Source organism: Fukomys damarensis, unplaced genomic scaffold, assembly GCF_012274545.1.
Source record: "Fukomys damarensis isolate Sample0158 unplaced genomic scaffold, DMR_v1.0_HiC HiC_scaffold_30, whole genome shotgun sequence".
In the NCBI taxonomy this organism is placed as follows: domain Eukaryota; kingdom Metazoa; phylum Chordata; class Mammalia; order Rodentia; family Bathyergidae; genus Fukomys; species Fukomys damarensis.
Window position 1 is genome coordinate 54169312 of NW_022900942.1, and position 22030 is coordinate 54191341.

Below are 22030 nucleotides of genomic sequence, written 5' to 3' on the forward strand. Positions count from 1 at the left end.
GTGGATTGCTCCTAGTGCCATCCGTGTGGCTACGGCAAGGGCTGCGGAGTAGGTTCTATGTATCCTTCCTTCCTTCTCCTGTATTTGAACCAACATCAGTGCATGGTTTTCTATAATTGATGCACACACTGCCAGAGCTCTGCTGAGGGATAATTGTCCTGTGATTGCGCCAGTACGGCCAGAAGCAGTAGTTAAAGTAGCTTAGAGGCTTAGTTCAATAGCATTTGGTAGGACTCACTTTTCAGCATGCAGGTGTTAACTGTATATGTAAAGACAGGGACACAAGTAATTGACTGTATATATGTGGCTAGATAAAAATGGTAAGAGTGGGCTGGGAATTTAGCTCAGCAGTTCGGTGGCCTGCCTTACAAGCGCAAGGACCTGAGTTTGATCCCCGGTACAAAAAAAAAAAAAAAAAAAAAAAAAAGGTAAGCGTATAAGAAAGGAACATAACTGTATTGATCCTTATTTAATATTTTAATATATCCCTGTCCTTCAAATAAGAAATAATATGTTTTGATGGGTTTGAATTGATATAAAATACATCCTGCAGTAAATACAATTTTTTTCTTAAGGGTATACTGAAACAAACAATAGATGCAATAAAAATCTGCATCCTTGAATGCATACATGTTATGAGAATTCTTGTTAGTAATGGTAGTGTGTGGTCCCAGAGGCTATTTGGCTTTCCCCCAACCCCACACCCGCTTAGTAGCTCTTCATTCACAATGGCCATTTTAATGGAAACGGTCAGTCCTTAGAAGAACCTGGAATGTGTATTATTTCGATTTTGCTGGACTAGACAAGTGGGATTTGTTTCTTCTAGTCCAGTTATCAAAAAGATTAACCCTTTGACCTCTACATTCTAACTGTAACCCTTCAGAAACAAAGGGGTTGTTTGTACAAGAAAGTGGAAAAACTGAGGCTTGATGCCAAATGGAATGTTTCTCAGCTGAAGGAGGTAGCAGTCATGGCACACTTTTTTATTTTCTTGTGTTGCAGGCGTCTGTAGAGGCTTCTGGCGAAATCGCATTATGCAAGACTGGATTTCCTGAAGATGTTTACAGTGCCGTCTTATCGAAGGATGTGCATGAAGGACAGCCTCTTCTCAATGGTACAATCTCAGAGATATATTTGTACATACCCTGGCCATGCTCTTGAAGCAAATTAGCCATTAAAAAAAGTCTTTAAGTCATTTCCACTGTATAGCAAGTATAAATTTTTCACAATTACTGTAATGAGACTGTAGGGACTTTATTTTAGGATTACAGAAGAGCTCATGTATCTCTTATGTACATAGTTTAGAATCCTCCTGATGTCTTGAAAATTTCCTATTTCTTTGTTTTTATATTTACAGAATGATCTTTACACAACTGCTTTTTAGTGCTTTTTCTGCATACATTTTACTTATTTTGAAGAATAACGTTCATCAGACGTGTAGTTCTAGTTGTTTTAAAAGTCATGGCAAACAACCATATAATATTTTCAATTTAAAATAGTTACCTATTATAATATCATCTTAGATAAAACATGTCAAAATTTAATTTTTATCTACATTATAATAAGTTTAACAAGTATTATCTCAGTGCAAGCTCATGAAATTTGTATTTTTGTTATGACATTGTTTAGAGAAATTACTAGATAGCTAATTTAGTGGTAGCTTATGTGAATTTCAGATATAGGTTCATTTTCCATGTAAATATAGATCAAGTTAATTATAGCTATCATGTGAAGACCTTGCCAGCCTGTGTAGATAACATCTGAGGTAAAACCTGAACATCAGAAGCAAAATGGAAAACCCTTTCCTTTAGTTCCAAAGAAGAGCAAATAAAATTTTAGTTAGTAGTATTTTCATGGACTTATTTATCATTATAGAGAATGTCATTGAAATGTGAAAGCAAGTAGAATTGATTAGTAAGATGTATTTAAATTTTAATTCCCTGCAAATCTTGCCTATCTCCGAGGCTGTTTTAGAGAGCTGCATTTAGAAAAGCTGTGTAACCTCAACTAATTAATTTACACAGAACTCTACCACATAGCCTTAATTGAAGTGTCTCCATAGCACTGACAAATCCTACTGGTGCAATACTTAAGAATACTGTAGGCAGGAGACTTTGAAATATAAATGGCCTCATAGCTACTGAAGTTCTTGGGTACAACTTACATGTTATTTAAAGTATGATTTTCTCACAAGTAAGCAATTTTTGTGAAGTTGATTTTTAATTTTCTTAAAGGCATCTTTGTGTCCCTGCCTCAGTACATGGTATTTTAATGACAGAATGAGTTAGTTTGTCTCAGCCCTGGGTTGCTATCTTATCTAGTGAGTAATGCTTGACATGATGGTGCTTTAATTCAAATCACACTGTGTAAATTTTGTTTGACTTGATGTGAAACTTGATGTTCTGCCTGCTGATCATTTTCTTTAAATCTGTATATTATTAGATGGACTCTCAGAACCTACCTGATATGCAGATGTTATTTGAATATGCAGAGTATATTGAAATAATTCTACAGAATAATTCAAACATAAACTATCAGTGGGATTTTTCTGTGTTTTGTAATATATTTCTGCAATTCATTTTAAATGCGTAATTCCTTTTCCTACAAGCTTATAATTTGCTGATTACAGGCAAATACATGGTTTCTCAGTAGAAACCATTGAGTTACGATTAATTACTTTGGCTTTCACATAGTTTTAAAAATGATAGCTTGTTTTCTAATCATTAGATAGTGCTTGTGCCTGTAGAAATTGGGCTTGGCTTCTTATCAGCATCTTGTTAGTATAACCTAGAAACAGATTTTTTGGCTGAAGTTGTAAATCTGGAAGAGTAAAAATATTTTTGGATATTTTTCCTCTAGCCAATCACTGAGAGAAGTTTGTATGACAGTCTGGTTCAATTTTCCACATGAAATACTATCATGATTTTTTTCCTGTATTATTCGCAGAAGACACAAGAGGATCACCAGCATCTTAAAGCTTAAAACATACAGTTTTAAAATACTGGCTAGTAGATAAACTTTCTTGAATGAAAGAGTATTTACTCAGGCCTTTGTGAAGTGTCGACATGCCTGTTTCCAAGAGTGCTGTCAGCAGTTTATACTTAAAATGATTTCTTTCTAGCTTTCACCTTTTTTACATTTTTGGCATCTCTATACACTAAAAAGCCAAACACTATGCCATAATTGTGGTTATGAGTTCTGTGTATTATAGTAAAGCTATACACCGTATGTACACTACAGCAGGTGAATCCATTGCTAAGTCAACCTGAGTTTTGCCATGGGTTAGCGACCTGTGGCCTTCAAAGAAGTAAGTAGTATTCCGCAAGGGTACATGATCGTTTTCTGGCACATTTGCTTCCTGCAATATTCAACCATATTAAGTTGATTTTAAAGACCTCCAAATAATTTCATGATGCTTTATTATTTTGCTGTTTTCCATCTAGTGAAAAACATTTCTCTGTTTAATCCTGTGGCATTTATGTGTTTGCCTTTTTTACTGTGCTTGTTGTTGTTTGTTTGTCTTGAGACAGGTTCTTGCTGTGTAGTCCAGCTTGGCCTCAACCTAGTGGCCATATTCCTGCCTCAGCCTCCTGAGTGCTAGGATTACAGGCATGTACCACCACACATAGCTACTCTATTTTTAAAATCATAAATAATAATTCATAAGCCTTGCTGTTTCCAGTAATTCCCCATTGTTCATGGTTGGGGAAAAGAGGGCACGAGTGACCAGTATGTATACTATGGTTGCACAGGTTACATCTGGTGCACTAGCCTTTGTGTGAAAGCTTAATATTTTGGTATATAGATGCCATGAAATGCTGATCATGTTTCGAACCAGCGACAAACAGTCTTTGTGAATGTGCTTGAAAAGGATTAAGCTTTAGATAAATGTGTAAGGTGGTAATAGTCATGTTAGGAAAACTATATTGTAGAAGTGTGGCCTTAATGGAGAGAACATTCCAGTCTCACAATTCCCCTTTTATTTTTTGCTGTCATGAATTTTATAGAACTAGCAAACCAAAAGAACTAGTTATATCCCTCCTGTTTCTCTTCTGTTGTTTTGTTTGTTTATGTGTTTGTTTTGTTTGCTTGTTTTCCAGTACCAGGGATCGAACTTAGGACCTTTTGCTTGTGAGGCAGGTGTGGTGCCACTGAGCTAAATCCCCAGCCCTATCTTCTGGTTTTTAACAGTATACTTTTTTTGGAAAAATCATAAAGAAGGCATTTTGTGATCAGCCTTTATGTGCCATGTTACATCAGGTGAATGTTTGCACTATTTGAAAATAGCCCAGAAGTTTTTTTAAAAATAGCTTAGGCCCTTGTTCTATTTTGTTAGCAAAACCTTGTTCTATTTTGCTCAACTCTGTCCCTGTTTTTCAACATACAGGTTGTTTCCAACTTTGCTCTCTTGTATATAGTGTTGCTCTGGAAATTATTTTTTGGAGAACTTTGATATTTTCTTTGGAAATTTGTGTTTGAAAGTAGAACTACTGGGTCAAAAGGAATATAGAGTTTGTGAGTTGGTATTTTTGTTTTTTGTTAGTGTATTTTGTAGGTATCTTCCTTACAGGACTAAAAGTACATTAGTTCTTTTCAATCTCTTCATCACCATGTAATGTCATAATGTTTTCTTATATTTCACTTTTTTATGCTATGGTATATAGGTATTTGCCTTTATAAGTTAGGATCAATTCTGTTATGTTTGGATAGTCATTTTTACCTTGCATTTTTCTATTCTGTTTTAAAAGCATTTATTGCCAACCCTCTCATTTTATAGACAAGCAAATTAGAGCTCTGAGAGATTATAGGGTTTCCCCATGATTATATAGCTCTTTAGACTGTTAGCTGCAGACCTGGAATTAGAACTCAGGCTTCCTGATGCCTAATCTAGTTCTGATGATGGCAATGATAAAAAAAGAAAAAACATTTTGGTAAAACACAGCGAAGGATGAATGCTGATGGGAGCTAGCCTAAATATCTGGATGTTTTGTGGCAAGTTTGTCTTAGAACTGTTGGTCTTCTGCTCCACTGAACACCATGACTTGTGTATTGTTACCTGTTTGGGGGACTGTAAGGTAAGTAACACCTCATATAATTAAAAATAGCTTTCAGTAATTTTCGCTGTTAGTATTTTGTGCATACCTAGTTGAAAGAAGAAAAATTGGGACTTTGGAAGATAATATTTAGACCTTAATATTTAACTTACACTCCACTGAGTTAGAAAACATCTCTGGTGATAGTACATCACTCGAACATGAAATAACTGCAATCATAGATTTGCATTCTGTCGATAGCAGTGTATCTGACACCGTGAAATAACAGTCACGTCTTGACACTAAGCAAGGATCCTGGGATGCTCTGAGTGTGGATGTCAAGAGTGATGTTCTGTTGCTTTGCAGTGGTGGTCTGCATGCTTAGTCATTTCACTAAGTGAACGCCTTCACGTCTGGTCAACATAAATAGCAAGCAGCAATTACCATGGGTATTTTCAGTAATTCATTCATACTTGCCACCCCTGGGCAGCACATGATGACTGTTTTCAACTAGATGGAATTGGATTTAGATTAGTTTGCTTACTGATTGAAAGTTCTCCGCATTAACATGGGAGCTGCGTATATTTTCAGATAACAGTACTAAAGTACTTTTATTAGTTTAGTAAGACTACGTTAACTATACAGATGACTTTAAAAGATGTGTGAAAACTATCTTGGAGTCTAGAAAGAGGCATCTACTAATCTGCTGCAAAACCATGGTTTTTTGTTGTTTTTAAAAGAAATTTTGTTGTGATTGAATGTGTGAATGTCCTAAAATATTTGGGAGGTAGGTTTATAAACATTGTATTTAGAAAGCCATACAGGCCCTTGTACTTTACTGATTTCCAATAGATGGTAGAAATCAGTCCGACATGCTGCAGTTGCTCTCTTGGGTATCGATGATGAACTCTAAGGAGAAACCAATAAAATACAGCCAGATACATTCTCAGAGGTGATCATTGTTAAAAAACATTCTCCTACAAGGTAGGTTTTTTGGCTTTATTTTGTTTTATTTTTAAAAGGACAACTACCTATAAAAGATGAATAAAAGAACCAGTAAGTTTATCCTAAATTTTGTTATAATCATTCATACTTTGCTTAACATTGTACTTTTTTCTATCCCTTTGGGTGTGTTTATGTTGCGCTTTCTCAGTGTGGTGCCACACACTAAGGGAAGCCAGATTGAGTGGTCACCCTTTTTAGGGCCTTTTGTAGTTATTCCTTGCCAACAGTAATTTGTAATTTGGAAGAAATGAAGTTTGTTCTCTCACAATCTTGCAGCCTGGAGATAAGTATTAAAGAAAATAAGTCACAGTTCTACCTACAACATGCTCACAGATATCTGAAGGTTTAAAAGCTGTCCTCTGAAGATCAGAGGCTCTTTTTTCTGTGTCTTTTTTTTAGGCCCTCTGGTTAGTATCTAGAGGAGAGTAGAAAGTAAATGCAATCCGTAAGTATAATATACTGTATGTTAGATGATAATAAATGCTATGGGGAAAAATTAAACAGAAAGGAAAAAGGGAGAATCTGCTCCTGCACTTTACCTAGGACAGTGTTGGTGGGGTTGTTGCACAGGAGACAAGTAATTGAGAACAGATGTTGTTGTTAATCCAAGAACTGTGGATAGGGCAGGAACATTAAAAATGGTACGAACAGCAAGTGCAAGCGCTCTGGGGCAGTAGTGCGTCTGCAGTGGAGCAGCAAGGAACCTGTGTGACTGGAGTGGAGAAAGGAAGAGGAGGATGAGATCAGATGAGTTCAGAATAGTCATGGGCCATTTTATGTGGGACTTTGTAGACCATTCTGAGGACTTGGCTTTGATGCTGAGGAGGTAAAGAGCTATTGGAAGGCTTTCAGCAGAGGAAAGACATGATCTGAGTTTCAAAACAGTCACTCTGGCCATTGTGTTGGGAAAAAAAACCGAAGAGACGAGGAAGGGCAGAAATCTCAGGAGCCTGGTAATGATCCGGGGGAAGAAGGTGGGCATGAGGACCAAGGTGGTAGTGGTGGCCATAGTAGAAGGGGCTGGATTCTGAACTTTTATTTATTCATTCATTCATTTATTCATTCATTTTTCTTTTTTTGGTACCGGGGATTGAACGCCGATCCTTGTGCTTGCAAGGCAGGCCACCGAAGCGCTGAGCTAAATCCCCGGCCCTGGATTCTGAACTTTTTAAACATAACTTAAGAAAGTGGAGCTCACATGACACAAAATTAACTGTTTTAATGTGAATGACATAGTGGCACTTAGTGAATTCACAGTGTTTTGCTGCCACCGTCTCTACGTAGCTGTGAGTATTTCTGTTACATCCAAGTGTAGAGCCCTCTACCCATTAAATATGTTCTCCTCATTTACCTTTCCTCTAGTCCCACAAACATTTCTTTTACTTAGCATACTGTTTTTGAAGTGCATCCATGTTTTGTGTTATATTAGAACCTCATTTTAATAACTGAATGATATGCCATTGTGTGTGTGCTCTGAAATTTGCTTATGCACTCATCTGGGATGGGCATATGAGATGTTTTCATTTTTGACTACAGTGACTAGTGCTAGTGTGAACAAGCTTATATAATACATATCCTTTTTTGAGTTCATGTTTTGATTGTTGAGAGTATATTCTTGGGAGTAGAGTTGAGTGGTTATATAATAATGCATGCTTAATTACTAGAGAATCTACTAGACTATTTTCCACAGTAGCTGAACAGTTTTGTATTCTACTTGGCAATGTACCAGGGTCCAGTTCCTCCATGTTCTCCCCTGCACTTGTTATGTTACCTTTATTTTGGTTGCAGATAGCCATCCTAGTAGATGTGAATACCACATTACAGTTTAGATGTGCATTTCCCTAATGACTAATGGTGATGAGTATCTTTTCATACATTTCCTTTGTATGTATGCTTTGAAGAAATATCTATTCAAGTTTTGTGCTCATTTCAAAACTTAGTCTGTTTTGTTCTTGGATTGTAAGATTTTTGTTATATCCTGGATACCAGACCTTTAGCGTATGTATGATTCACAAATATTTTCTTTTATTCTGTAGTTGTCTTAGTCTATTTGGGGTACTATAACAAAATACCATAGACTAAGTGGCTTATAAACAATAGAAGCTTATTGCTCACATGTCTACAGCCTAAGAAGTCTAAGATTGAAGTGCGGGCAGATTTTGTGTCTTAGAAGCTGTCCTCAGTGTAACCTTACTGAAGTGAAAGAGGCAAACTAGTTCTCTAAGGTCTCTTTTATAAGAGCACTTATCCCATTCATAAAGGGAGAGCCCTTATGATTTAATCACTTCCCAAGGCTTTGCCTCTTAATACTGGGACATTGATGGTCAGGATGGCAGCATGGATTTTGAGAGCTTTCAGGACTTCATAGTTTTATATTTTCACTTTTTTTGGTACTGGGAATCAAACTCGGGACCTTGGGCTTGTGAAGCAGGTGGCGGAACCACTGAGCTAAATCCCTGGCCTTGTTTTCACTTCCTTGATAATGACCTTGCATGCACAAATGCTTTTAGTTGTGATTAATTGGAATTTTACTATTTTTTCTTACTGTTATGTTTGGTATTGTATCTAAGAATACATTGCAAATTGGAAGATCGTGAAGATTTACTCCTATATCTTCTTCTAAGAAAATAAAACTTTTATGGTTTTAAAACTTTTATCTTTAGTCATTGATTTGGTTTTAGCTAATTTTTGTATAGGGCATTATCTAGAGGCCTAACTTTGTTCTCTTGAATGTATTCCAGGGTAGAGAAGACAGGCTATGCTGGTTTGGATATAAGGTATAAGGGAAAGCAAATTCACAGATAGCTCAGTGTGTTGTTGTTGTTGTTTTAAGCACTGGGAAGAGCAGGAGTTTGGTTTGAGTATGTTGAAATGAGATCCAAGATGCCAAGGAGATATTCAGATGTGTATCAGTGCTCAGAAGTGAAGGCCAGGCTATAGGGTGGAGAGTCCTCTGTGTAGAGAGAGCAAATAAAGCCACGACCCAAAGCACAATAACTGGAGAGCTAATGGGAAGAGGAGAAACCAAAGCAAGAAATGAAACTTGAAGTATTGAGCCATAAGGATTCTAGTGTTAGGGAATCAGATTCAGGAGGAGGAATAGGGAGACAGAGAGATCACTGAGGTAGGGGAGACACTACAGGGTGTGTGGTTTGGGAGGACAAATAGAGTCCCTTGGAAAGGGACTGACTGTTCTTCTGTGACAGATGCTACTGAACGGCCAGCTCAGACGACAATAGAGAATTCACCATGGGATTTGGCAACACAGAGTTCCTGAAATCTTTGCTAAAATACTTCAAGAGACAAGGATGAAAGCGTTATTTATGTATGTTCACCAGTCAGGTAGAGGAGGGAAGTTGGATGGAGAATGAATTTTCCATTAAAAGAAAGAAAAATTGAGTAGAACTTGGAAAAGAAAGTGAGGTCAAGTGAGGATACTTTTTAAAGATGCAAGTTTATCTGTTTGTATGATGAAAATAAAGAATCCAGTAGGGAAGGACGATGTGATATACAGAAGAGAGACAATTTCCAGGACAGTGTGGAGTAGCTAGAGAAATGAGAGCAAGTGGGATGAAGAAATCTGTATTTTTGACAAACTACCTGCATTTTGTTTTTATGTGCCTGCAGTTGGGAACCACTCTGGTTGCCTGGTTGAGTCATTCCACAAATGGTTAAAAGTCCTTCATGTAGGCTTGCTGATTCTGTGTCAGCAGAAGATTTTCTAACAGAAATGGCAGAGAGGATAAAAATGAAATCTTTGTGGTGTTCAATGATGTAAACAGTATTTTCATTGCTATAGCATCCTTGACAGATGGTTATCTAGTTTCTGCAGGAATACTAGTGCCACTTGCTTCCCCCACATGGGAAGCAGATCCCTCCCTTACAAAGTCTGCTCCATCTTTGGAGAATTCTTAACTGTTAAAAAGCAATTTCTTAAAAAGTTTCACCAGAGCATATGTTTCTAAAAATTCTACCCACTGGTGCCTTCAGTACCACACAGCAAGTCATTTCTCTTATTCTCTGAGGTCATTTATTTCGTCATTTGTTCATTTTAACAGCATCGATGAACATTTGTATGTCCCAGGTTCTTTTTTCAGGGAACCAGGCAGTGGCAGTCAAAAGACAGGCAACATCCCCGTGGCAGCGACTTGCATTCCAGATACGTGAGCTTGATCGCCTGCTCTGTAGATCTCCTTTATCGCAGGCTGAACGTAAAACAGTTTCTTCCGTGGCCTTTGAACATTCTCATTCCCCCTCTCAGACAGAGGAAACTGAGGTTCCCTCCACAGGTAAGCAGAATGCCACGCGTGTCTCAATACCCAGCACAGAGGTATTCTTGTGGCCTTGGCTGTAGATGCGTGCTTTCCAGGGTAGCTTGAGGTAGAGTTGGAATTATTTGCAGCTGTCTTATTTTGTTGGCCCCTGCTAAGGTTGTACTTGACTAAAACTGCTGGGTGTTTTTGAGACAAACTGCTCACCATCTTATACTTGTAAAGTTGATTTTTTGTACACAAATGTTAGACTTGTAAGTTGATTTAAAAAAACAACAACAACAACAAAAAACAAGCTTCCACACTACCTGAAGACCCCACTGATAATCCAATAATCCAAATACGTAGGAAAGGCTGCCCTAGGAAAGTAGCCCTAGGAAACAATACTAGCACTTATTTTTAAATCCTCACGTGAGCAGGGGGATATATAATAAAATCTGTAAATTTTAGATGACATAAAACTGTCAAACTGATGTAGTAACCCCCCCCTTGCAAAGTCACACTCTTGAAATCATTAAATGATCAGGAAGAGACAGGTGAATTCAGCTTGCAGCAACTCCCAGACACATGTTAAGACTATATTTCAATTCTTGGCCTATGATTTTCTTAAAATAGAATTTCTTAATGTCAGGCAATAGAGAAAATGCCTGTTGCAGATATAGAAAGGCATAAATAACAGGGGGTTTAGATTATCCCAGTTATGAGTATTTCAGGCTGCTGCTGGAAAATGAATTTCATGTTTTCAACAAAAAATAAAAAGTTGTCTATTTTCAGTAATGCACATATCTTATCAAAGTACATCTGCAGCCGTTTGTTAAAAAGACTCCATTTCATTGTGTGAACTTTTATGTCAATAGATGGTTGTCTGTGAAATTGACAGAACATAGAACAAAGATGAATTCCTTATGGGGTTTGCTGATATGAGCACAATGTAAGTTTTTTTTTTTTTTTTTTGCCTTTCAGTAAATGTATGTTTTAACTGTGCTCCCCAGGAGTCTAAAATTTGTTTCTTTCCTTTTCCACATCACTCTGGCTTAGATTTGCTCAGTTGCAATCACTGACAGATTGGTTCATCATTTTTTTCTTCTTCAACATTGATAAAAGCTTGTTGAAGTGCAGATTCTTGGGCCCCTCCCTAGGTTCCCAGGTCCAGGTCCTCATAATACTCTTTCCAGTGAACCCTGTGTGATTCTTGAACTGGTGATCTGCTACCATGCTGATATGTTTGGGCTCAGTGCTTCTAGAAAAGAAATTCAGGTTGTGGTCAGCTCCATGTTTTTTGTGTTTAGATGGACAAAATTAGTTCAGATGGATTTTTGGAGGTTATAGATTACTTCTTTCCTGCTTTTTAAATATAGCACCGTACTTTCTCTCTTTGGACAGGTTTTACCAGCATCTAGAACAGATGTTTAGAGAATATTAGGTTGGGTTGACAGTGAATCAGACAAAATTGTCTACACTATTGCTACGTATTTATATGCATTTAACAATCTGAATATGCACTTCACCGGATGCTGAAATAAGATTAGGAAGTTTAAATAAAAGTGTGAAGTAACTTGAGACAGATTTTTTTTCCCACTTACCTGATAATGCAAAAGAAAATGGTCCATAATTTCTAGTACTTCTCAGTGACCTCCTAGAAATAAAACCTCTTCCTTCCTGGCCACTTCATTTAGTACCTGCTTAGGCTGTGTTCTGAGCAGAGATGTTTAAAACATCTTTAAACTACCTTAGACTTTCTTCTGACTTCACCTAGCCTCCCCCATCTCCTTTATCTTTTTTTTTTTTTTTTTTTTTTTTTTTTTTAAATTTTTTTTTTTTTTTTTTTTTTTTTTTTGTCATACCAGGGATTGATCTTGGGACCCTGCACTTGTGGTGCCACTGAGCTAAATCCCTGGACCCACCATATCCTTTATCTTGTTAGTTGGCTTAATTAACAGTTTGTTGGATTATACTTTTCAATCCTAAAAATCAGGGCCAGTTTATTTCACTTTGTCCTTCTTCAAGAGTTATCTGTAAATTAAATGTTCTCAGATTTAGCATGGAAGTGTTGATAAGGAAGTCCGGAGGGCCTGGGAAGTATTTGTGTTCTGTGGATCATTCCAACAAATGTGTGTTTTCCATAGTGTGTATGGAAGTTGCTATACTTTGTCTTGGAATATGCCAGTGTCCAGCTAATATTGATGGATTTTTACAGTGGAGAAGGCAGTCATAACTTAACGGCAGTCATTATAATTATAAATGTTTCTATCCTCTCAAAGGACAGAAAAAATGGCCCACCTTAATAAAATGATCACAGAAAATTTTCCACAGAGTGGAATATTTGTCCTACTGATTCCATTGTGAAGTTAAATCCTACACATTTTTGCCTTATGCATATATGTAATTATACCTTCAGCTTATTTAGATCTGCTGTGGAATCTTTTGTTGACTTGTCATGTATTCAGTTAATGCAAAAGATAAATTTATTAAAGCATCTCATTGCACTTATATTGTAGGAAAATGGTCCCTTAGGAGATAATGGCTTACTAACTACTCAAACTGATAAAGCCCCCATATGGTCTTCCCACTCCACTGATCATTAACAAATTAGTAGACACCATGAATTCTCAACCCATATTGTTGCCCCATTCTTCAAGTTTCAGTAGTTTTATATTTAAATTAATTGTTTAACTCTTCTCAGATATAATCACAATTTATTGTTTTCCAGGTAACCATTAAAAAAACCTAGGGAATTGAGAACAAGAACATCCTTTGCTTAGTTATTGGTAAATGATGTCTACTGGTCACACAGATATTTCAGCAATCCTAGGTTAAAATGCATAAGAAATACCTTACTTGGGCATTCAGATTATTTATTTTTAATTCAATTTGCTACGGGATTTTAATCATGAATGGGTGTTGAATTTTGTCAAATGCTTTTTCTGCATCTTTTGATGGTCATATAGTTTCTGTCACAGTGTATTACATTTATTGATTTATGTATGTTGAACCATCCTTGCATCCCTGGGATAAATCCAACTTGATCAGGGTGTATAATCTTCTTGGTGACCCTCTGTATTCTGTTTGCCAGTATCTTATTGAGGATTTTTGCATCTATGTTCATTAGGGAGATTGGCCTGTAGTTCTCTTTTTTAATTGGGTCTTTCCCTGGTAATCAAAGTAACACTTGCTTCCAGGAATAAATTTGGAAGTATTGCTTCCCTTTCAATTTCATTGAAGAGTATAAAGAGTAGTGGCAATAGTTCTTCTCCAAATGTCTTGTAGAATTCAGCAGTGAGCTATCAGGACCTGGGCTTTATACTTACTGAGCAATTCCTTATTTTATTTTAGCTGTCCCAAACTCTATGAGTTATGTAGAACAGGGCATGTTTTCTTTTTTTCACACAGTGCTGAGCCCACACAGTGGAAGTGGAATTGAGATGCGCTAAGTGGCTGGACATGATTTGGACTTGTGTTCTGATACAGGTCCTTGCCCTGCAGCCCATGCCATCCGTGCTCCTCAGTAAGGCCGCTGCTCCTAGAGCATTTCAGGCACCTTTGACACTCTCTTGCACCACATGCTAGTTAGTACTCATTTTCTGTCCGGGCTTGTAAAAATCCATGTTTCCTGTCAAACTGCACATTCATTTTCCTACCCACTTTTTAAGAATAGTCACAGACCTTGCCCAGTTTCTTTGCAATGTTAGTGAGTGCGCTCAAATTCTTCTCAGGTCCTTGGTCTATTTCTGCAATGTTTGGGGCCCTAATGGATTTTCAGCAACACTAAGGTGTGTTTTAGGGGGAAGGCGTGGAGGGTGGGTAAGCACTTTGTACCATCAGCGTCTTCTCACTGGCAAACTTTAACACATGAATACTTTTTTCTTAAGAAACAGTGATTCACTTCTGTGGAAGATGCTCGAAGAGAAATGTATTTCTCCTGAAGCAGCGTCTTGGATTCTCAGTGCATCGTGAGTGGCCAGCCATTAACTGAGCCCTGACATATTTATAAATTCTTTTGTTTGCCCCAGAATATTTGTTCAATGAAGATCTAGAATATGAGAGCACTAGAAAATAGCTAAAATGGCATAAAAGTGCAAGGGATTTCATGAGTTAATCGTGATATTAGATTTTATTTATCAAGTGATTTGTATGTGCCAAGTTCTTAGTAGAAATTATCTTTAGTCTTTAAAATGCCCTCATGAAAGTGACAAGCCAGAGTTATCGGTAAGGAAATTCAGATCTGAAAAAGTTTTAGCTATCTACCAAAGCATATCATTAATCCCTAGTGGCAGTAAAATTTTACTCATGCCTACAGGGCTTCTCCTGGGCTCTTTTTCCTTTTTTCTTTTCTTCTGTGATGTGTGTGTGTTTGTACGCGTGTGTGTGCACATGTGCACATGTGTGTTTTTTGCTAGGGATTAAACCCAGGGCCTTTGCACTGAGCTGTATCCCCGGGCCCTGTTTTGTTTTGGCTTTTCAGACAGGTTCTAAGTCACTAAATTGCCCAGGCTGGGCTCCAATGTGCAGTCATCCTGTCTCGGCCTCTTAAGTAGTTCTGTGATTACAGAGATGTGCCACTCTGCCTGGCTCCTCTTCTATTCTTTGTGATATGTCATGCTGCCTCCCCAGGAAGTGCCTGAAAATTCAGCTGAGGGATGGATCAAATCAAACAGTAGTGACTTTTTGGAGAATGCCATTGAAATACACTTAGAAGAAGGGCAGGTTGCATAGATAAGGAGAAGAGATAGCTCAGGGTGAGGTCAGGTTGGCCTAGGAGGGAGAACCTTACTGGAGAGTACTTCCTCAAAATGTGGACCAAATTCAGAAGATGCTTGAGAGCCAGAGTGCAGATCAGAGTTGGCTGGCAAGGTCCCAGTCCTCTAAGGCTACGAACAGAGATGAAGCAGTTATAGGTTGGATTAGAGGATAGTATGGGTGGTGCTGACCTTAAAGTTGTAAACAGTATGTGATGTTGCATGTGAAATCAGCTGCTAGTGACCTTCATGATGATCTGCAGAGATCTGCTCTTCTACTTAATATTTATTTGGGTGTTAGCTGCTCCCATGCCATTCTTAGCTTTAGGAGAAGCGAAATCTGATTCATGTTATAGGGGTGAGAAACCATAGTCCTGTTGTTCTGTCCACAGTGTAACATTTTGGATTAATAAGAACAAGGTTAGGGAAATATTGCCCTTTTTCATACTGTCTTTGTTCTTTGGCCCCTCTTCTTCCCATTCTCCCTTCTGCCTCTCCCTCTCCCTCCCCCACCACAGGGAGAAGGAAACAAATAATCTTAAGACTCCTTGTCAGCTATCCACTTCCAAGCAGAGTGGAAAGAAATCTGTCCCTAAGTGAAATTACTGAGCTGCTGAATTAATATAATCCAGAAGCCTTTCCTATCCCTGGGCTCCAGTCATGTTAGCTGATAAGCTCCATTGACTGTGCAAGCAGCGTGAGATGGGTTTTCTGTTACATGCACAGAGTTGCATCCTGATACTGGCTTCACTAAAATCTCAATGAGGATGTGAGCACAGGCTTCGTACTTCCAGGGGAAAAGAGAGGCTGGTACATGTGGTGTAGCCAGAACAGGGGAGTTTCATGCTAGAAGTGTAAAATGTGTTGCTTTGATTGAGGGCCTGCATTAATATGCTTTTGTGCTATGGACCTCAGATGGTAGCCAGCTGCCTAAGGTAGGGACTACCACTTACATTTGGCAGAAAACAAGGCCAAAGGAGAGTATTATCTATTGATGAAAACAGTATGTTTTACCTAAAGTAGTAACTTAGAAAGATGGAAATCTGATGCAGGTTTGCAAATAGTAAAAAGTATTTGGGTGAAGGAAATTTTAATTGATGTAAAGCATAAAAATGCTTTGGGAAAAATTTCTAAGTGTTTTCCAAAATATTTTAGTTTTCTTATATTTCACAGTAATGTGTACAGGGAAAAAAATCAAGGGCTTTCTAGGTCAAATCTTAATATAAAATTGCATGGCAGTGATTGATGCACAGTGTGAAGATTCTGTCAAGGGTCCCTGTCTCGAATGCAAGAAGGTAGTGCCATTAAAATCCTCCATGTGCTTCCTTGGAGACTTTGCTGTGGCCATCTTTACTCCTGTGCAACTCTTTAACTCTTTTCTTACGCAGTAGAGGTATAAAAGTCATTCAGGGAGTCAGAATCTTAAACCCTGACAGAAATTGCACCACCTGAGATTCTTTTCCTAGCAGAAAATAAAAGTTTTAGTATATTTTTTAAAACTTGTGATGGATTAATGTGATCCTAGATTTGTGAAAAAAAGCAGAAGAAAGTTACAAGGTAGTTATTACCTTCCGAGACTGTAGAACTTACTATATCTCTCAATTTTTTGATGTGGATTATTTTATTAACAAATTATGTAGGGTTTACCCATCTGAAATGACCTTTGCTTTCTCAGATTTTTAGAACTGTTTGCTGGTTATATGTCTGGTTAGTTGAGGAAATGATATAAAGAGGTGTTTTGAAAATGATTCCAAAAATCATACTTTTACACTTTATTAAGGTTTGCTGAATGGGCCGGGATTTAGCTCAGTGGTTTCGCGGCCTGCCTTGTAAGTGCAGGGACCCTAGTTCAATCCCTGGTACCCGGAAAAAAAAGGTTTGCTGAAGATGACAGTATATAGACTGAATTAGCAAGAGATGGTAAGATTCCAATGAATGGATGTGTGTGTGTGTGTTTGTCCAAGTGTCTGATTTAAAAAAAATTTTAAATGAAGTCAGTCTTGCAAACACAGCTCATCAGAACTTGAGATTACTTATGGCTCAACCTCCTGTAGGCATTTAATCTCTTTACTGTTCTACACCACTTTGAAGGAGGGGTTTATTGCTCTCACAGTCAATTCCATTTGGGAAAGTCTTGGCAGCATTACAGCTTGCTGTGCCCCTGAGGAGGTAACACAATTTTCGACTTCAGTCGCTGGGGACAGAGCCCAAATCCTCTCCTGCAGAGCTCCCTGGAAGAGGCCTGTCACCAGCTATGTGCACATCTGGATAGTCTCCATCTTCTCAGGACCTGTGCCCATTAATTCTGTCTTCTTTATGCTGGCTAGGCTTGGTGTGATTGCTGCACAGGTGTATGATAGAGTGTGTACCCATGTCTTAAAGCAGCAGAAGCCAGATTGTTTGGTTGGAAATACATCTGACATCATGACTATGTACTTTCTTAACATATGCATTTTACAAAATGTTTCCCTTATTTTTGACTATGATACTTTCCATTTTCCATCCCATTCTGTTCCAGGGCATGATAATGTGTTGCCATCTTCTCTTTGCAAACCATTGTCATTTCCTTGCTTTTTAAGGAGGAGGGCATATTTGCCCCAGAGTCTCTCAGAAGTGTTTCTATATACTATACGATAGACCTCTGGGTCCACGACTTACCTATGGCCGCGACTCTCTGTCGGTGCCAATGCAATAGCAAAGTAATCATGGTGCTTCTGACTAATGTTTTTTGAACACTGTGAAGTAGATATGAAAATGTTCTGTGTGAATTAGCTCCTGGGTACCTTGTAATCACCTGTAAAGTGTGGACACTGTGATTATCTGTTTTATAAATGAAAACTGAGGCCGAGAAGAATTCATTCTTCTTCCAAGGGAGTAATGGGCAGAGACACTGTTTCATATTATTATTTCAAGGATTCTGTTTGGTAGGCCTAATACTATTTCTCTTACACTGTTCTAGATGTTCTAAAAATGAAAAATAAAGAAGACATACAGGTTATGACTGCTGACATAGAATCGTTCAGCATTTATAAATTGTGAATCTGTATTTTTAAAGTTGTGGGCAGGACTAGAGTCTAACAGATAATCATGTGTTTTGCAAATCATAAGCTGTATTCTCCCTAAGGATAATAAAGTTTTAATACTTTTGCTCATGTACCACCTATATCAAGGTAGACTTCTTTCAGATATTTTTGACAGTTATCACAATTAAACTATTTTTGCTTAAGTTGTAGATAGTTTTTTTATATATAAGTGATTGCATTTTATTTGTGAGCTTGAAATTTTTGCAGCTGTGATTTAAAAGTAGTAAAATGATGGTAATAATTTTTTTTCAGGGAGATAGAATTTAACATTAGAAATGCATCAACTTTTGACTCTGATATTTTGAAAGGCAAATTATAATTTTCAGTGGAATAGCTATTAACTAGAAGATTATACACAAAGGCAGTTCTAAGGTTTGTTTGAATATTTCAAGGACAAGAATCACATAATATATGATGCCTAATATTTTGAGTGGACTAAGATGCATCTAAAACCTTTATATAAAGGGCCGGGAATCTAGCGCAATGGTTCTGCTGCCTGCCTTGTAAGGCGCAAGAATCTGAGTTTGATCACCAGTACCAAAAATAAATAATAAATAAAACCTTCGAAGAGCTGATGTTATTAGAGATTCTGGGTGTGACTTGTCCATTGTTGTTTGCACCTGAAATTAGTTTACAAATTGACTTTTAAATCTAAGCAAAAGAGCAATTCAAATAGGCTTTTGGTTTGTACCACGGCACAGCTAACAGAATTGAATAAACATTGTGCCTATTGAACACATGGCCAACTTCGTCCTTTCCTGTTTTCTGTTCTTCTATGAGAGGTAACCTCATTAGTAGTAAGAGTAATTTAAAATGCAGCATATACCTAACTTTTTAATTTTTGAATGTTACTGAAATATATAAGAATGAAACTTTGGAGACTAGGTATTCCTGTCTCCCTTTATGCCCTTTATGAGAAGTAAATATTATCTGATATTTTACCAATTGAATTATTGATGTATCATCTATGAATTTACATAAATGAAAGATTATTATCTGTGTATCTTGATGTAGCCTATAAGTTTGCTTTCATTTCATATTTCATTGCAGAAAAATCAAATGAAAAACTGATGTACAATTTCATAGTAACTTTTTTTTTTTTTTTTTTTTTGGTATTGGGGGATCAAACTCAGGACCTTGTGCTCGCGAAGCAGGCTGCGGAACCACTGAGCTAAATCCCCTAAATCCCCAGCCCTCTTAAAAAATGGTAACATTTTTAAAGTATCAAAATAAATGTTAATTTTTTAATCCAAAATTTTAAAGAATATAAAACTTTCTTATGATAAAACTTATATACAATAGCAAAATACAAAAATATACAGAATAGCAAAATAGCAGTATAAACATTTTAAAGAATATCAAATGAGTTGTCATAGCTGTTAATGGTATATGTACTGTTTTAGTTAAATTGTTTTTCCCACTGCTGGGGCAAAATACCCAACACCAAATGTTAAAAGAGGAAAAGTTTATTTAAGCTCATGGTTTGTAGCAGTTTCATTTCATAGCCAGGTATTTCCAAAACAGGGAGGCATGGCAAAGGCACATCACAGAGGAGTAAACAGCCCATAGCATGGCCAGCAGAAAGCAGCAAAGTAGCACAGTACCAGAACAGTAGCAGCAACCCTCCCTTTGCCCTTTCATCCCACTCAGGCTACAAGCTTGTGGGTGTGGCCGTCCTATTACCCACACCCAGAACTATGATAAACCAATTAGTGGAATAATCCAGTACCATACACCCTTAATTCTAGTATCACAGCCTGAGTCCACATTCACATACCCTAGATCCAGCCACCTCTAAAAAGTCCCACCTATAGGCATGTGGGATTTTGGAAGGACATCTTGATGCAAGACATAACATGTACTGATTTTATATATAGTGGTCATTTCAATGTTTCCTTTAGTTACCTGTGCTGGGAATGTGGAAAGTATCCCAGTATAACAGCCAGATTGCAATCTATTATTCCTTTAGCCTTGCTTCTATTATCAAACATATTTGTCACTCAGTATTCTTTTAGGATTATAATTCAATATTTGATAGCATAGTTTTGCACAATATTTGACCACTATCATCTTTGGCCAGTATCACCTAGGCACTTTGATGCTTGTGAACAAATAGCATAACAACATTAACAGTACAATTCATAGAGTTTACGTGTAAATAGGAAAGAAGAAATGTCACACATTTTTATTCCCTTATGAAAAAACTTCCTAATTGCACTTGTACTCATAGCCTGGGAGAACGTATGTACATTAGGAAACTTCACCCTCCCACCATAATGAACTACCTGTGCAAGATCTAGCAGTATTCATGTATTCATGTATTGTGGCCTAGTTTAAATTGCTGTATTGTATTCAGCCTTAGTGCTCTGCAAATAGATGATTGTTCTTGTTAAAAAGTGGAATGGGTATTATATTATAGTGTTAAATAACATCGTAAATGTATTTTTGAACAGGTAAATTGCTGTGACCATTGCTAATTGTGAAGAAAGTATCTTCCCATTGCCTCAGGCCTTATGCTGATAGCTGCATCCTAAATTTCAGATGGGGCTAGAATAACATGTCACTATGACTACCAGAATTTGAATTTGCTATTATTAAGGGAAGCTTATAAATTCCCAAGACATTGAGATGTAGAATCTATCAAGTAAATCCATAACTGCTCCTATGGGAGCTAGGAGGAAAGCCCTGTAGATTTTAGTATTATCTCCCCTACTTCAGGCTGACAGATAGGGTGACTTAACACTTTTTTTTTTTAACACAAAGAAGATAGTTTCATAAATAATGATACCTTCCATACTGCTGCAGGAAATTCTGTATGCAAACTGCAAACCATGTTTCTCCTGCCTTAAAACTATGGGCCCACAGTACCTTGAAAATGAACCGTCTGGGCCAAGCGTGCACAGACTTTGGGGTCTGTTCCAGGCCAGTATCTTCGCTCTGTTACTTCTTAACCTTCTGACCCCATCACATGGACTTGTTACTGATGGATCCAGCCTGTGTCATGTGATCCTACTGCCATGTGATCATGTTGTACATGATGATCTCCCCCTCCCTCTCCCCCTCTCCTACTGGCTGCCTCTGTCTACCTTTCAATTCCAGGAAATCACCTTTTCTCCACCAGACGGGCAGTTCTGTTGGGATGGCACATCTCACTTCTCTGTCTCCTGTGCCACACAGCTTTCTCAGTACATGTTGGAAATAAATGATGGATATTACTCTTTTGCCAGTCATGCCTGGGTAACTGACTGATTTCAAATTCCAATGTGGTACATGAGGTATTTGACACAAATGTTGCCCTGTGCTCCTCATTTGCTTCTTTGGAAGCCTAAACTAGATCTTATCATGTTGATTGCCTTGTGACTCACTGCCCTTTGTAGCCAAAACAGTTGGTACTTGTTTTGGGTACTTATTGAGAACCTTCTGGAACCAATGGTGATTACCAAGGTGCCACTATATTTACCAGCCTATAAAATTTTTACAGTTTACACAAAATCATGCTTTTAACCAGAGTATAAAATTGAAACAATTTACCCAAAATCAAAGATGAGAGATTAGAAGCCTTCTGACTGTATTTTATACTTATTTAAATGTGTCATTTTGCTTAAATTCCACATAGTGTATTTAGATGCATTAGTTTAATTATCACAATTACCAGTTGGGGTCTATTTTATGCATATCTTAAAGGGATCGACTAAGTAGATTCAGAAAAACTGGGAAGGTTGCACAAGCACCCAATTGGTAAATGGAAGTTTCTGTATATATAAAAGGTCGTGTGTCATCTTTCTTAATATTATATTTAAAAGACATAATTCATTTTGATTTTTTGAGGGCTCATTTTGCAGCCATATTATTCCCCCTCTTATTCTAAATAAGTATGATTTCATCTTCATACCTGATGACAA

The 22030-nt window shown here is 37.4% G+C and overlaps 1 protein-coding gene across 1 annotated transcript in view; it reads left to right on the forward strand.

The window, feature by feature from the left end:
• The first annotated feature begins 936 nt into the window (after nucleotides 1-936).
• Nucleotides 937-22030, forward strand: part of Cdh2 (cadherin 2) — a 180061-nt gene continuing 158967 nt past the window's right edge. The window contains exon 1 of the mRNA XM_010643995.2: nucleotides 937-1114. Within this exon, the coding sequence (XP_010642297.1) occupies nucleotides 937-1114 (178 nt within the window). The remainder of the gene's footprint in view (nucleotides 1115-22030) is intronic.